At 35.9% G+C, this 15,822-nt stretch overlaps 1 protein-coding gene and 1 pseudogene across 2 annotated transcripts; both read left to right on the top strand.

Annotated features, from left to right (window-relative positions):
- Positions 1-1,240: 1,240 nt before the first annotated feature.
- LOC309620757 (small ribosomal subunit protein eS26 pseudogene) lies at positions 1,241-1,700 on the top strand (annotated as a pseudogene). Its single transcript has one exon. The product of its transcript is annotated as a small ribosomal subunit protein eS26 pseudogene (transcript).
- A 3,041-nt stretch (positions 1,701-4,741) lies between these two features.
- HMGN5 (high mobility group nucleosome binding domain 5) lies at positions 4,742-12,081 on the top strand. The gene is made up of 6 exons (XM_082377449.1): positions 4,742-4,898; positions 6,645-6,674; positions 7,220-7,249; positions 7,498-7,551; positions 9,351-9,488; positions 10,809-12,081. Exons 1-6 carry the CDS (start codon positions 4,884-4,886, stop codon positions 11,502-11,504), a joined length of 963 nt encoding a protein of 320 aa, XP_082233575.1. The 5' UTR covers positions 4,742-4,883; the 3' UTR covers positions 11,505-12,081.
- Positions 12,082-15,822: the final 3,741 nt, after the last annotated feature.

Genomic DNA, 15,822 nt, shown 5'->3' with positions numbered 1-15,822 from the left:
TATCTGAAGTAGGCTGATGACCAGCAATTGAACAAAATTTGTATTTACCAAATATGCCACATAGTTACTAACACTTCTGTATAAGTTGTATAATTGTTAATATCACAACCATAGATACATTTTTTAGTACAAAACCAAAAAAGCCTGCTGTGAATTCAATAGATGATATTGGGCATGTCATTTAACTCCCTGGACTACATTTTATTCGTCTGTATTCCAAGGGGATTAAACTAAAAAATCTTCAACAGCCTCCTTTAAGCTTTAAGGTCTGAGAGCCTAAAAATAGGATTTCCTCAAATAATTACTTTAAAAATAGGTAGACATTTTGCAATTAAAAACATAAAATTGTATTATATTCCTTTTTCCCCTAGAAAGCAGCCTCATTTATTTTTACCTTTGGAAACATACTTTCCAGATCCTTCATATCAGGGATTGCTCATTAATTCACTATTTTATTAATCTCTGGCCTGCTGTGAATAAACATAGGATATGGGAAGCTTTGGGTCTTCAGGATTATAATTTTTCCAGAGTCTCAGGTAAGTGCTGTCATCAATCTAAGCAAATTCCTCAGATCAATCTTATATAAGGCTCAAAATAAGTGTATTTATGTATTTTGGCTCACTGTAGTCTTACCATTTATTTTGCCCTGTGAAAATACCAAGTGACAATGTATTTAAAACACAGCTTTTAATTATATAATGGAAGTCTTACCTCATTATGTTCAAACAATAGTAGGTAGTTTTCTGACATTTTTTCATTTTTTAGAAATATAATAATAATAATGGTAATGGATGAGGCCAAAATTAAACATAATTTAATATGGAAAAGAAGATATTCATTACTAATCAATCAGTATTTTTGAGATCCCATTGCATGCAAAGCTGTATATGGAGAAATACTTTGAATTATGCAACATATATATCATTTTAAGCTAGAATATATAGAACATTTGATGACCTCTTTTACCTTAACTGCCTAACATCCCTTTTCTCATAAATACTTAATACTTTCTTTTGGATTCTCTGTCTCAAACAATTTAATGTTGGTGTCTTTCCTTTATAATTGTTCATATCTTCCTGTGTCATTTCCCAGTGGTTACCAAATGGGCATGCTACAGCTCCTGTAAGTTTTGAGGATGGCAGTAGGCATTCTTAATACCCAGGAGAAATTAGAGAGCCCTGTGGAGAATTGTCCAGCAATTACCTTCATAGTCATGAATAAATAATTTAAAAAAGAGAAATAGCTCCTCTTTCACCTCCTCGCTTCCAAGATGACCAAGAAAAGAAGGAACAATGGTAGTGCCAAAAAGGGCCGCGGCCACGTGCAGCCTATTCGTTGTACCAACTGTGCCCGTTGCGTGCCCAAGGATAAGGCTATTAAGAAGTCCGTCATTCGGAACATCGTAGAGGCCTCAGCCATCAGGGACATTTCCGAAGCGAGTGTTTTCGACGCCTATGTGCTTCCAAAGCTGTATGTGAAACTGCATTACTGCATGAGTTGTGACATTCACAACAAGGTAGTTCAGGAATCGTTCTCAGAAAGCCCGGAAGGACCAAACACCTCCATCCCGATTTAGACCTGCTGGTGCTGCCCCACGACCTCCACCAAAGCCCATGTAAGGAGCTAAGTCCTTAAAGACTAAAGAAATACTGTTCCCTGGAAAGACAATAAAGTGGAAATTATACTTAAAAAAAAAAAAGAAATAAGCCAATGTATTTTTTAAATGAGCCAAAAAAAAATTCTCACTTTGACAATTATACAAAAAAAAAATTAAGGAATAATTTATCAATTTTAGAAAAATAGTTTTTAAAGTTAGCAAATTCTATAGGAGGTATGTAGAGTGTAATGTGCTAAGAAAATATTTAGGTAAGGAGAAATAAGTATACAAAATTTTAAATCAACATGAAGTTATACGACTGAGTGGTTGGGGAGAAAATAGAAAATATCAAAGCTTGCTTGTGTCATATGAGTGGTACAATTTAAATTCTATAGTGTAACAAGAAGGTAGAATCTTTTAGGGCTGAAATGATTGGATAAGGCTTTTGTCAAAGAAGTGATATTTGACTTGGGTCTGAACAGTTTGATAGACATTTGATAAGCAGAGATATAAGACAATGGGGCTGCAATCGGAGGTAAAAATATAGCAAAGGCAAAAAGCCTAGGTAGGGCAGGTTGGTTTCTACAAAAGACTACCCTGGTTAATGGTTGGAAAAAAGAACATGGTGGTGGGGGTCAGAAATTAGAGAAATGTTTCAACCTTAGAAAATTTTTGTATGCATGCATGACTATTGTTTCAATCTGATAGGACATAAATCACAGATGCAACAGGTTAGACTGCAAGGAAGGGAAATGGACCAAAAAAGAAAATTGCTCACAAACTTAAGAGGAATCTTAGACCCCACTGACCTGCACGTTTCTTCTTTGCCTCCAAACTAAGCCTTACCTCCCAAGACTCCTCGCGATCATTTATTTCAATCCACCTGGACTAGTCATTCTGTTCACTGAACAAGTACAAAGATTTCCTGCCTCTGCATTTGCTATAATAGTCTATCCAACGGTTCAGAGCCAAGTCAAATACTACCTCCTCAACAAAAACCTTCTCCAGTGATCTCAGTCTTAAACCATAGTTCTCATCTGTTTTATTATTGAACTTAGATTGTACCACTCACATGATACAAGCAACCTTGATTTATAAATGTTTGCATTTGCTTGCTTTATCCTACACAATTATAAAAGTTCTTAAGGGCAGAAACCATGTAATGCAACTTTGCATACCACAGCGTTTTGCAGTTTCATAGGCTAGTCTATAAAATCAAAATCCAACTCACAAAATAATGCTAAATACGAATTTGTTGAGTGTGTTCCAGTGTTGACACATTTTTCATTCTCTTCATGTTTCTCCTTATCCTTATGAAGCAATCCTTATATTGAACCCAAATTTTATGTTTACCTTCTAACTCTTGGAAAATAAAATGATTGAAACACATCTAGGCTCACCCAGTAATGCCTTCACCATAAGAGTTAAAGAGGCATCTAGAGAATCTAGGGATGATCCCAATAACTGTGGGGAAAGGAAGCAATTTAAATGTCTTTCTGATTTACCTACTTGAATCAGAATGTAATATGAGGTTGGAGGAGGGAAATTGAGCTGAAAACAGTCTTTACTACCTGATCTGTTTAATTCCACACTGTAGGTGCTGGGGAAGAATGGGTAAAGGTAAAAATGATGGGTTCTTCTGTTAGGCTGTATTTTAGTTTGAAGGGATGGTTTGGTATTCTAAAGCAGCTATGAATATTTTTAAAACTGATGATTGCAATTTTTTAATCCACATGAACACAAATGGATTTATTCCTTTAAGTAACTGTTCAAAGGGTTAATTTCCTTTTTTTGATTAACCTTCCAGCATAGGGATTTCGTCTGTGGTTGAAACAAGTTTAAACCCAATTAGCTGTTACAAAAACCAAAGTAAGGCATTGGGAAAAGGTGCTTCAGGATCCTACATTTTTACGCATAAGTATCCACAAGTACCTCATTCACCAATCCCCACCCCCACTCTCACAAACTTTAGGTCTCAGAAACTAACTTGGGAACGCAGATAGAAGCCTCTTTTAGAGTAGAAAGCTACCTAATGATGGCTAGGACTAGGGTGACATTAGGGGGCACTCTCCTTAGGCACAAATTATAAGAGGCACCCCAAAACTCGATAATGAAGATAAATTTTTAAAGCACTATTTTAAAGACCTAACTAATGCAAAAAAAGTCCATGATGAACAAACTATCAATTTTAAATAAAATCAAGATCTTGCCCTGCACTTGCATGATTCACCTCAATTGCCTCATCCTAATCTCTTGAGTTTGGGGCACATACTTAAATTTGCACCAGAGGTGAGTGCTTTAATTGCTTTATCCGAGTCCAGGCTCTTGAGTCCTAAACACTTTCATGTATGGCACCTTCCCGAGTCCCTTCACTAAATGCCACCTTTGGATTCATAATCCTTGTATCAGCACTTGTCCTCGGGATAGACCTCTGTTATTACAAACCTCACGCGGGGTCCCATTGAATTCCTGGTGGACTCCCACCAAGTGGGATAATGGTATCTATCAAATGTCCCCACCTTCAGGTTCCTCCTGCTTGTACAGCTCCCAGTTTGTTGCTCTCCATTGGCGGAAGACGCGCCGTTTGGCACCCTGATCCTGCCAGGACTACAATTCTGCTTTGGCGGAAAGTTCCCACAACCTGAGAAACAGCTCCACTCTTTTCTACTTTCTGAATGAGTGCTCCTCTCAGTTCATCTACATCATTCTGCCAAAGGTAGAATGGAAAGACTGGAGCCTAGGCTCAATAATGTCCCTAAAGCACCTTGTCTCCAGGAAGTAAAGTGGGGCTTTTAGAGACCGTGGAGAAAGCAAGTGCAATGACTTTCGCCTGTCATTACTACATAAAAGGAAAAAAACAAAAACAACAACAAAAAACGATCAAGACAATTCCAGCTTTCCCGCCGGTTTTATGCTTCAGCACTTTGCATCCACGAAGTCTGGGGTCTCCTCTACCCCACCAGCGGTCGGAGCTGGCAGAGTACGAGGGCTTCAGGCAAGTCCGTGGGCCACGCCCCCTGGGCTGGTCACCTCCCCTTATTGGCCTGACAGCCTGTCACTCCAATTTGGGTCCCACTCCTGCTAACCGTTCACGTAGTTCGGTTGCGTCTGGTGCGTTTAATGTTGCCAATAACGAGGGTTTTTTTTTTTTTTTTTTTGGAGGCGAGCACAGGTCGTGCTGCAATTAGTTCATTCATTGAAAACTCAGTTGCTCTCTGAGCGGTCGGGTAGAGACTGCTTTCGGCTTTTTTCCTGCTGTTAAGATCTCCTCTAGAGAGCTGCAACAATGCCCAAAAGAAAGGTAAGTGAAATAGGAAGACAGAAGGGGGATTAGCGACTGAAATACATATTTCCTAATCGGCAGAGTTTTTTTTTTAAAGCATTTTGGCTTCTAGTTCGATTTTGTGATGTGTTGAATGGAAGGGGAGGGAAGGGCAAATATCGGTTGGTGTAAGGTTGAGGATGGTCTCTCACGCAACTAGTAGTTCACTTTTGGCTTGTTTTGTTTAAGGGTAAGAATCACTTGAGAGGTGTCTCCATGCTGAATTACAAACAGCCATAGCGCTGTGCTGTCGCTTCCTACCCCACCCCCCCTTCCTCCGCTTACCCTATTGGAGAAGACTTCTCCCAACCACACTTCCAGGCACTAGTTTCCTCCTCAGCCTCCAGCTTTTCTCCGGGAACCGTCCAGTTTGGGGGAACGAAAGCCATGGCTTTCTCCCGCATTTGCCTTTGTTCTTCCCGTTTTCTTTTTCCTTTTTTTCCCTCCTCCGCTTCTTGTCATGCCAGATGGCTATGCAATGGTAATCCTGTGCCATTAGGCGGCGCAGACTTCAAACTGTCCTAGAGAAGGGAGAGATTCACAGCTGTAATTAACAACTTTGGAGCTGAGAGATCTGGGACTCTCCAAGCTCACTCACTGTCTAAAGGTGGAAGGATGATAAGAGAAATGGGTCAGATAAACTATTGCTGATGTTAGGGTAGCATGGATTTGTTCACTTTAGACGCGCAGAATTGATATGAGCTATTCAAGGGCTACAAGTCTCCTGCAAACCCTCACTTAAAAGATCGTGGTTTCTCTCTTGGACGGGAAATAAATTCACGCTCGGTGTTGGTTTGTTTTTTTTTGGGGGGGGGGAGGGAGTTCCCTTAGAAGTGAAATCAATCGCTGTTTCGTTGCTTGATAAAATTGTAAAACACTGTGCTAAGTAAGGCGTTATGATTGTTTTGGTACTATTCCTATCTATTCGTCCGCCTTCCATATTTTTAGAACATAGGAATAAGACTGAAATTCCCCGGTGCTCTGGCGCTGTATGACTCGTGCAATAGCTCGATAATTCCCAGGCTAAAGGACTGCTCAGATACGGAAAGCAATGGTTTCTAATCAACATCCCCCTGCCTGAGATTCCCGCCGCTGCGCTTTTCTAGGCTTGTGCAATGGGTCTTGCTATTTTACAGAGCTGACAGCAACCTTGTAGCAGGTAGTGGCGGGAAGTTTTAAAATCCGCAGCCGGCTTCTCAGAATAACGCATTGACGTTGTAACAAAGAGGGTCCCCCCACACCAGGGCATTGTGGGGGTTGTAGTTGTTGTATGCACAACTTGGAGGGGAGAATAGTCCATTTAGAAGAGAGGATCAGATAAGTACAATTGCATCTCGAGCATAAAGCTAAACAGACAGGGAGATTGCATGAAGCTCCGCCTTCATTCTGCCCGCCCCCACACTTTTTGGCTTTAACCCTGGCTACAACAGGTGGATTTTAAAATTAAAAAGGTTTGTTTTTAGGAGATGCAATTTACACAAAAGGATGAAATTGACTATCAGTTGTATAAACTTACGTCTTGGGAATTCATTTGCATCTTGGTGCACATTTGCGCTTTAGTAGACAGCATGCTACTAGGCACTAACACGTGGCTACTTGAGCAGGAATCCAAGAAAAAGGCAAGCTGTTATATTGCAATTGCAATCTATAGGCAATATTTTCGGATCTATCAGTATATGTTTATATCGATGACCTTATTTCTGTGTGGTTTTCTCCCCTGTATAGGTTGAAGGTCAAGGTGATATGAGGCAGGAGGTGAGTTTCTTTAGTTTTAGAATCTGAAAAAATTCACTTGGTTTATAAACTTGACACATAAGCAGCTAAAAACTAAATGCTGGTTAGTATATTTGTACCATATGCGTACCGATATGGTATGCCAGTGAGCTCTCTCAGAAATATAGTAGGTATTGAAAACTCCAAACTCCATGGAACTTAGGACCTTGTGCTTAAGATCTGGAGAGAGCTTCTTCCTTTTAAGCCAAAGAATTGCTTTGTCAGTTTGCAAGAAGGGGCTGTATTTTCATTTCTAAATATACTCCTTGTTACTAGCCATTTGTGTTCATTTAGCCTAGCAATTGAAATTTAATTTGGGATTCTTTTTTCCTTAGCTGTATGAAGGGTCCAGAGGAGGGAAAAATCAAAACTTATATTTTTACTATGATATTTTTTAATCAAGTACACAATGCTTCTTAATGACAATATATACGTAGTGGTACACTAAATATTTTCACCACAATATAAATATTTCTAGTTTTGTGTATGCATAATTCTCTTAACTGATAATTATTTTTAACTTATAGCCAAAGAGAAGATCAGCCAGACTGTCTGCTGTAAGTAGTCTTTTTAAAAAGCTGCCCATGTATTGTAAAATGTAATTTTAAAATTCAGAGAATCCTAGACAATACTAGTTATTTAATACAAGATTTGTTTTTGATGTTTTAAGAAAAACTTTCTCACCAAGGAAATGTTTTTATCTTAGTGTTCAGTTTGAACTATACCCATTTATTTTAATTACGAGGCTGAATTTCATTGTTAGTGATCTGTCTTCAATTATGATTTCTTCCTTCTTTACCCCCAGTTGCCTGTGCCCATTACACCAGAGTTGAAGTCCAAAAGAACATCAACTCCAAGGGTAAATATTCAGCATGCAATGTTGAGAGAAGCTTGCTTTTCTTCAGAAATAGTTTTTTGGAAAGGCATACAGTTGATCATTTTGCTTTATTTTCTTTTCAGTTAGTGATATATTACATTATACATTACACCATATGGTACATGTCAGCCCTTTGAGTCAGAAATATTTGTTTGTGTTCTGTGGTTTTCTGCTGTGTTTCGGCATTTTCATTAGGAAGAGACAAAACAAAATTTTAGTTGGCTAGACCCATAAAACATACGTGCTTTTGACGTCATATAGTCATAATACCAGTACTCCTGGGGAAACAAAAGGTGTAAACTCTAGTAACCAAAGTAATGCTTTGTGATAATAATAGTAACTAACATTTGATAATACTTTACAGTTTGCAAAGTGCTTTCACATACATTATTTTCAAATACACACAGTTGATCTCATATAGGCTTCTGTGCTCTAATGTTGTGGTTAAAGACATTAGAAATAGCCTCAATATTAAGTTCACTTTTTCCCCTATATTTATATTTATTTATTTATGTGTAAATATGTGTGAATATAATATGACTGTATTTCTTTTTTAGAACTGGTTTATTGAGGTATGATTGATGTTTTAAGGATAAGTTGAATTCTTAACATCATAAAATGTTAAAGCTAGGAGGAACGTTAGAGATCATCTAATCCCATCATTTTGTGGTTGAAGAAACTAACTTACAGTTGTATTCATAAAATGCTTTGAAATACTTCATTACAAGATATTGCTAAAACTATGGCCATAGGTTTAGTAATCATAGTAAGTGACAACTGAAGAGAAAGGTTCTTTTTGGTTTTTCTCTATTTTGCATTTCCTTGTCACTATTTATAAAATTAAGTACTCAATTTATAAGTTGTTAAAATAGTAAACATAGTTTATTTCCTTTCAAAATAAAAGACAGTGATAGAATAAAACAGATAATATATAATCATGGACTTTAAAACACTTTACCCTCCTTGGCTCTCATTTTCTCATGTATTAAAAGAATAAAACATATCTATATTGCATTTTACAGTTTCTAAAGTAATTTCACATATATTTTATCATTTGCTCCTTATTACATCCCTGTAGGTAGGTGGTATTACTCTCTCTTACATATGAAGAAATAAACACAAAGAGATTTCTGCTTTTGCTCAGGATCACATCAAGTAAGAAACAGATCCAGATTTAAAACACATGTTAGCTGGCCCCTGAACCCAGTGCTCTTTCTACTACATACACACTTAGCCAAAGAGCTTTCTTGGTAAAGAAATTATGATTCAAGTCATTCAGAAACTTGTAGACCCAAATATTGAATCACTAATGTCCCCAGGTGACCTCTTTCAAATATATCTAAATTGCTGCTCTCTCTAACATAGTATTTCTCTTAATTATTACCAGTGGAGGCTCTGCAGTCAAAAACCCTGTTGCTAATTATTAAACATGACAGGGATAAACTGGTCCCCTCTAGTCAAAGAAAGTCAATTTATCAAAGTGTAACCTGATGCTAGCAATTGGCCCTGAGTAGCCACTGGTCAGCATTCTAACTTGTTATTTCTCACCTAAAAGAAACTTTCTTTGATTTATATCAGGAATATTATTCATTTTAATACCATTTCAGGTTTATAATGACACTGAAAGTGTCAAGTGATAATTTTGTTGATATTAAGTTTATATGGATATTTTAAAGCTTTTCCATAAATTATTACAACAGCTGGTAAAATAACGGGCCATTTAATCAACACACTAGTTAAATTGTGTATTTATTTTTTTATTGTTCTGTGTTGCTGGACAGAAAATGAAGACAAAAAATGATATGATGGAAAAAAACACAGATGCAAGTGCCAAAGCCATAGCTGAAACCAAGAAAGAAGTTGTTAAAGAAGAATACAACAGTGAAACTGCTGAAAATGGAGAAGCCAACATTATAGAGGTATCTTCCAATATTAACAATTTTGTCCACTTGAAAGTTTAACAATGGGTGCAACTGAAAGAAATCTTGTTTGTCTTGTAGTTTAAACATTGAAAAACATTAAATGAGTATGGCTCCATAGTGTCAGTCTGTCCAGGCTGCTGTAACAAAATACCACAGATGGGTGGCTTATAAACAACAGAAATTTATTTCTCACAGTTCTGAAGGCTGGGAAATCCAAGATCAAGGCACCAGCATTTTTGGTGTCTGATGAAGACCTGCTTCCTGGTTATGGATGGCAGTTTTCTCACTGTGTCCTGACGTGATAGAAAGGGTGAGAGAGCTCTCTGGGGCCTCTTTTATAAGGACATAAATCCTTTTCATGAGGGCTCTACTCTGATGACCTTAATCACCTCCCATAGGCCCCACCTCCAAATATGATCACATTGGAAATTAGGTTTTATCATATGAATTTTGGAGGACACAAACATTCTGTTTATAACATATAGTATAATGGTATCTAAGGGGAAAAGAAAGAAAGCAAATTTAAAATTTGAGAATTTACAGGTATGGGTAGTGGGAGCAGTGGGTTAGCATTGATATTAATAGAACAATGCCAGAGATTATGACTTATTAATAATCTAATCACTGTCTTATTAAATACAGACCAATCCTCTATTGCTTTTGTCAGCACATGGGCTATTTGTAAATACCTTTTCAAGATCATATATGTTTCTTCTATCCTCTTCAGATTGCAAAACAAATCATTATGTATGTTTCCAATAGGTCTTGCTTTACATATTTAGCATACCACATTTCTAGGTATTGTAGTTAAAAAAAAAATGAGAATGGGATTTAGTGCCAAATCTATAAACCAGACCTATGCATGTAGGGAAAATCTTTTGTAAGTGATCCTATGATATATGGTAGAAGACTTTTCAAGTAACTTTTTACAAAGTAGACCTAAATCTCACCATTATAGAAATAAAACGTATTATTTCTTCAAGGAATATATTTTGTTTACATACATGCTACTCATTTTTTCTGTATTTACTCTGTTTCCTCATATTTGTAATGAAAATTATTTATATGAACAAGTTTCCCTGAATTTATTGTTCCAAATATCTATTTGTGCATGTTTGTGTGGAGATATTTTAATTAATCCTATTTCTTATAAGGTTTCCTTATGATGTGTTGTTTAGGAGGCCTTTTCCACAGGAAAATTACTTTCTTATAGATGAAGTATCATTTTTTCCATAAAACAGATATAATCCTAAGTACTTAGGGGAAATGTTTCCAAATTTACAAATATAATCTTGGCTTTTTTCTCAATACATATAGACACCAGCTCCTGAAAAAGAAATAGAGGAAATAAAAGAAGAAAAAATTGAAGATATCAAAGAAGAAAGAGGAGAAAAGAAAGAAACAGTGGCAGCAGAAGGAAAAGAAGATGAAAAAGAAGATCAGAAAGGAGATGGAGAAGATCAAAACAAGGAAGAAGAGAAAGGAGAAGATGGAAGAGGGAAAGAATATGAAAAAGAAGATGAAGGTGGAAAAGAGGAAGAAGACAAGAAAGACACAGGAGATGAAAAGGAGGGTGAAGATGGAAAAGGGAAAGGAGAAGATGGCAAAGAGGGAGAAGATGAAAAAGAGAAAGGAGATGAAAAAGAGAATGAAAATGGAAAGGAGAAAGGAGAAGATGGCAAAGAATCTGAAGATGGAAAAGATAAAGGAGAAGATGAAAAAAAGGGAGATGATAGAAAAGAGAAAGGAGATGGAAAAGAGAATGAAGACGGAAAAGAGGATGAAGATGGAAAGGGGGATGAAGGTGTAAATGAGAAAGAAGATGAAAAAGAGAAAGGAGAAGATGAAAAAAAGGAAGAAGGAAAAGAGGAAGAAAATGGAAAAGGAGACAGGAAAGATGGAGGAGATGGAAAAGAAGATGAAAGCAAGGCTGAAATTGGAAAAGAAATAGCTGAAAGAAAAGAGGTCAAAAAAGAAAATGGAAAAAAAGTAGAGTCTCAGAGTATTGTTTAAAGCTGCCCTATATGGTTTCATATTTTGGTAATATGTACCTTCATGTTGTAGTGTTAAGAGAGATGAATATTTTTATCAACTATTTTATAAACACAGCTTTTCTTTAGCATCAATTTAATTTCAAAACATCTTCATACTGGTTATTAGTCACAAATTTCCTAACATGAAACCTTTATCTATAAATTTTGTAATTATAATAGTGGAATATATAGAAAAAATATGTTTTCAACTTTGTCAGTGAATACACTTTTTCTGTAAGTTATGTGTTAAATCTTTGAATTTTAATTTTACTCCTATATGTGATAATTTCACAAAATGGAGAGATCCCAAAAGAATTTCCTCAAACATTCTTGTGGTTCTCTAGGTTACTTTTATAAAGAAGGTGAACTATTTTCATGTAATGCTAAGAATTAGAATTATCTTTCCCAAATATAACTTTGATATTAGCTTGGGAAAAAATAAAATTGTAATTCCATTTTTAAAAGAAATACAAATGTTTATTTCAGAAGGGCAGTTCTGACAATATGTGTATTCACAAAATTTTACTGGATTTATCTTAATAAAAATTATCTTCAAAGATTATTGTAGTTTGTTATAACTCCAAAAATCTAATTAGTGAAATATTATAATGCTTCATTTTTTCTATTGTGATGTTCACAAAAACATTAAAAATTTTTTTGCACTGAGATAAAATAAACATAACATAAAATTCACCATTTTAACCATTTCAAAATATACAATTCAGTGGTTTTACTACATTCACAATGTTGTGCAAACACTATCACTATCCACTATCTAATTACAGAATATTTTCATCACCAAAATAAGACACAAAGTACCAATTAGCTGTCTATGTCCATTCCCCCCAACCGACCCCACCTCTGGTCTCTGGCAACTGTTAATTTATTTTCTGTCTCTATGGGTTTGCCTATTCTGGACACTTCGTATAAATGGAATCATGTGACATGTGGCCTTTTGTGTCTGGCTTCTTTCACTTAGCATAATTTTTCATGTTCACCCATGTTGTAGCATGTATCAGTATTTCATTTCTTTTTGTGGCTGAATAATATATTACACTACATTGTTTGTTGAAGAATATTTGAGTTGTTTCCATGCTTTGTCAATTATGAATAATGCTACGAACATTTATGTACAAGTTTTTGTGTACATGTATGTTTTCATTTCTCCTGATTATATACCTAGGAGTAGAACCACTATATTATTTTAGTAATTCTATGTTTAACTTTTTGAGGAACTTCCAGTTTTCCAAAGTGGCTTCAGCATTTTGTATTCTCACCAGCAATGTGTGAGTCTTCTACTTTCTCCACATCCTTGCCAACACTTGCTATTGTCTGTCATTTTTATTATAGAAATCCTAGTGGGGTGATTTGGGGGTGATCAAAATCATGGTAATTTTTGTTTGCATTTCCCTAATGATGTTGAGCATCTTCTCCTGTGTTTATTGGTGATTTGGATAACTTCTTTGGAGAAGTATCTAACAAAGCCTTAACCCATTTTTTACTTGGGCTGTCTTTTCAGTGCTGAGTTGTAAGATGTATATATTTTAGATAAAAGTACCTTATCAGATGTAATAATTTGCAAAAACTTTTTCCCATTCTATGGATTGGCTTTTATTTATTATTTTTAAATTTTTTATTGGGGCATAATTGTTTTACAATGTTGTGTTAGTTTCTGCTGTACATCAAAGTGAATCAGCTATATGTATACATATATCCCCTCTATTTTGGATTTCCTTCCCATTTAAGTCACCAGACAGCATTGAGTAGAGTTCCCGGTGCTATACAGCAGGTTCTCATCAGTTATCTATTTTATACATATTAGTGTATAATCCAAATCTCCCAATTCATCCCACCTCCCTTTCCCCCCTAGTGTTTATATGTTTGTTCTCTACGTCTGTGTCTCTATTTCTGCCTTGCAAGCAGGTTCATCTGTACCATATTTCTAGATTCCACATATATGTGTCAATATACGATGTTTTTCTCTTTCTGACTTACTTCACTCTGTATGACAGTCTCTAGGTCCATCCATGTCTCTAAAAATGACCCAATTTAGTTCCTTTTAATGGCTGAGTAATATTCCATTGTATGTATGTAGCACGTCTTCTTTATCCATCTGTCGATGGGCATTTAGTTTGCTTCCATGACCTGGTTATTGAAAATAGTGCTGCAATGAACATTGGTGTGCATGTATCTTTTTGAATTATGGTTTACTCTGGGTATATGCCCAGTAGTAGGATTGCTGGGTTATATGGTAATTTTATTTTTAGTTTTTTAAGGAACCTCCATACTGTTCTCCATTGTGGCTGTATCAGTTTACATTCCCACCAACAGTGCAAGAGCTTTCCCTTTTCTCCACACCCTCTACAGCATTTATTGTTTGTATATTTTTTTTGTTTCACACACACACACTGTATTTTATTTTTACACGAGATAAATAGACTGACACCAAGCATTGTACATGGATGACCACAACAAAAGCAACAATGATTGCAATTACCAAACATGAAACACATTCATACTATGTCATAATATTGACATTCAGTCCAGTAATCCTCCACTGTAACAGCTCCTTTACTTTGCAGTGAAAATTGATTTGTATATTCTTTGCCTCTGAGTCCTTGTCGGATTTCTTTTTTTTAATTCAAACAGAAAGTCACAAAAATTATACTCATCCTCATCAGTTCACTCAGTCCCATGTAATTAATTTTTTTTTCATCTTGATCGTTTGTTAGCACCTTTATGAGTTCATCAGTTTTTCATTAGAGTTCTGAAAATGCTTTTTCATTCAGTTCAGCAGTACAGTCAGTTACCAGAAACCTGTACTTGTCAGAGTCTTTTCCATGAATTTCTTGAAGATGAAACCCTTTTATAGGAACATATTTGCAAAAGGATCAGAGTACACCCAGAACTGTCTATAAATGACAAAAGACTTAAAAATGACCACAGTTAAAGATTTCATGAAAGTTCATAATAATGCAGTTGACAAGAAAATTAGTTATTTCTGAGATATACATTTTAAAGTAATAACTAGGATTATGACTTACAACATTATACCAGAACATATAAGATTTTTAGAAATTTCATGTAATGTCTGAAACATTTATATTAACATATTTCCATACAAATAACCCAATGAAAGTTTAGTATTAGTTGTTTTGTTTGTTTGTTTGTTTTTATACTGCAGGTTCTGATTAGTCATCAATTTTGTACACATCAGTGTATACATATCAATCCCAATCTCCCAATTCAGCACACCACCATCCCCAAACCACCGCAGTTTTCCCCCCTTGGTGTCCATATGTCCGTTCTCTACATCTGTGTCTCAACTTCTGCCCTGCCAACTGGCTCATCTGTACCATTTTTGTAAGTTCCACATACATGCATTAATATACGATATTTGTTTTTCTCTTTCTGACTTACTTCACTCTGTATGACAATCTCTAGATACATCCACGTCTAAACAAATGACTCAATTTCGTTCCTTTTTATGGCTGAGTAATATTCCATTGTATATATGTACCACAACTTCTTTATCCATTCGTCTGTTGATGGGCATTTAGGTTGATTCCATGACCTGTCTATTGTAAATAGTGCTGCAATGAACATTCGGGTGCATGTGTCTTTTTGAATTACGGTTTTCTCTGGGTATATGCCCAGTAGTGGGATTGCTGGATCATATGGTAATTCTATTTTTAGTTTTTTAAGGAACCTCCATATTGTTCTCCATAGTGGCTGTATCAATTTACATTCCCACCAACAGTGCAAGAGGGTTCCCTTTTCTCCACACCCTCTCCAGCATTTGTTGTTTGTAGATTTTCTGATGATGCCCATTCTAACTGGTGTGAGGTGATACCTCATTGTAGTTTTGATTTGCATTTCTGTAATAATTAGTGATGTTGAGCATCTTTTCATGTGCTTCGTGGCCGTCTATATGTCTTCTTTGGAGAAATGTCTATTTAGGTCTTCTGCCCATTTTTGGATTGGGGTGTTTGTTTCTTTAATATTGAGCTGAATGAGCTGTTTATATATTTTGGAGATTAATCCTTTGTCCATTGATTCGTTTGCAAATATTTTCTCCCATTCTGAGGGTTGTCTTTTCGTCTTGTTTATGGTTTCCTTTGCTGTGCAAAAGCTTTGAAGTTTCATTAGGTCCCATTTGTTTATTTCTGTTTTTATTTCCATTACTCTAGGAGGTGGATCAAAAAAGATCTTGCTGTGATTTATGTCAAAGAGTGTTCTTCCTATGTTTTCCTCTAAGAGTTTTATAGTGTCCAGTCTTACATTTAGGTCTCGAATCC

The sequence above is a fragment of the Balaenoptera borealis genome (genome assembly GCF_965194805.1).
Source record: "Balaenoptera borealis genome assembly, chromosome: X".
NCBI classification, from domain to species: domain Eukaryota; kingdom Metazoa; phylum Chordata; class Mammalia; order Artiodactyla; family Balaenopteridae; genus Balaenoptera; species Balaenoptera borealis.
The sequence above is the reverse complement of the archived record's forward strand: the minus strand, read 5'-3'. Positions and strand labels throughout refer to the sequence as shown.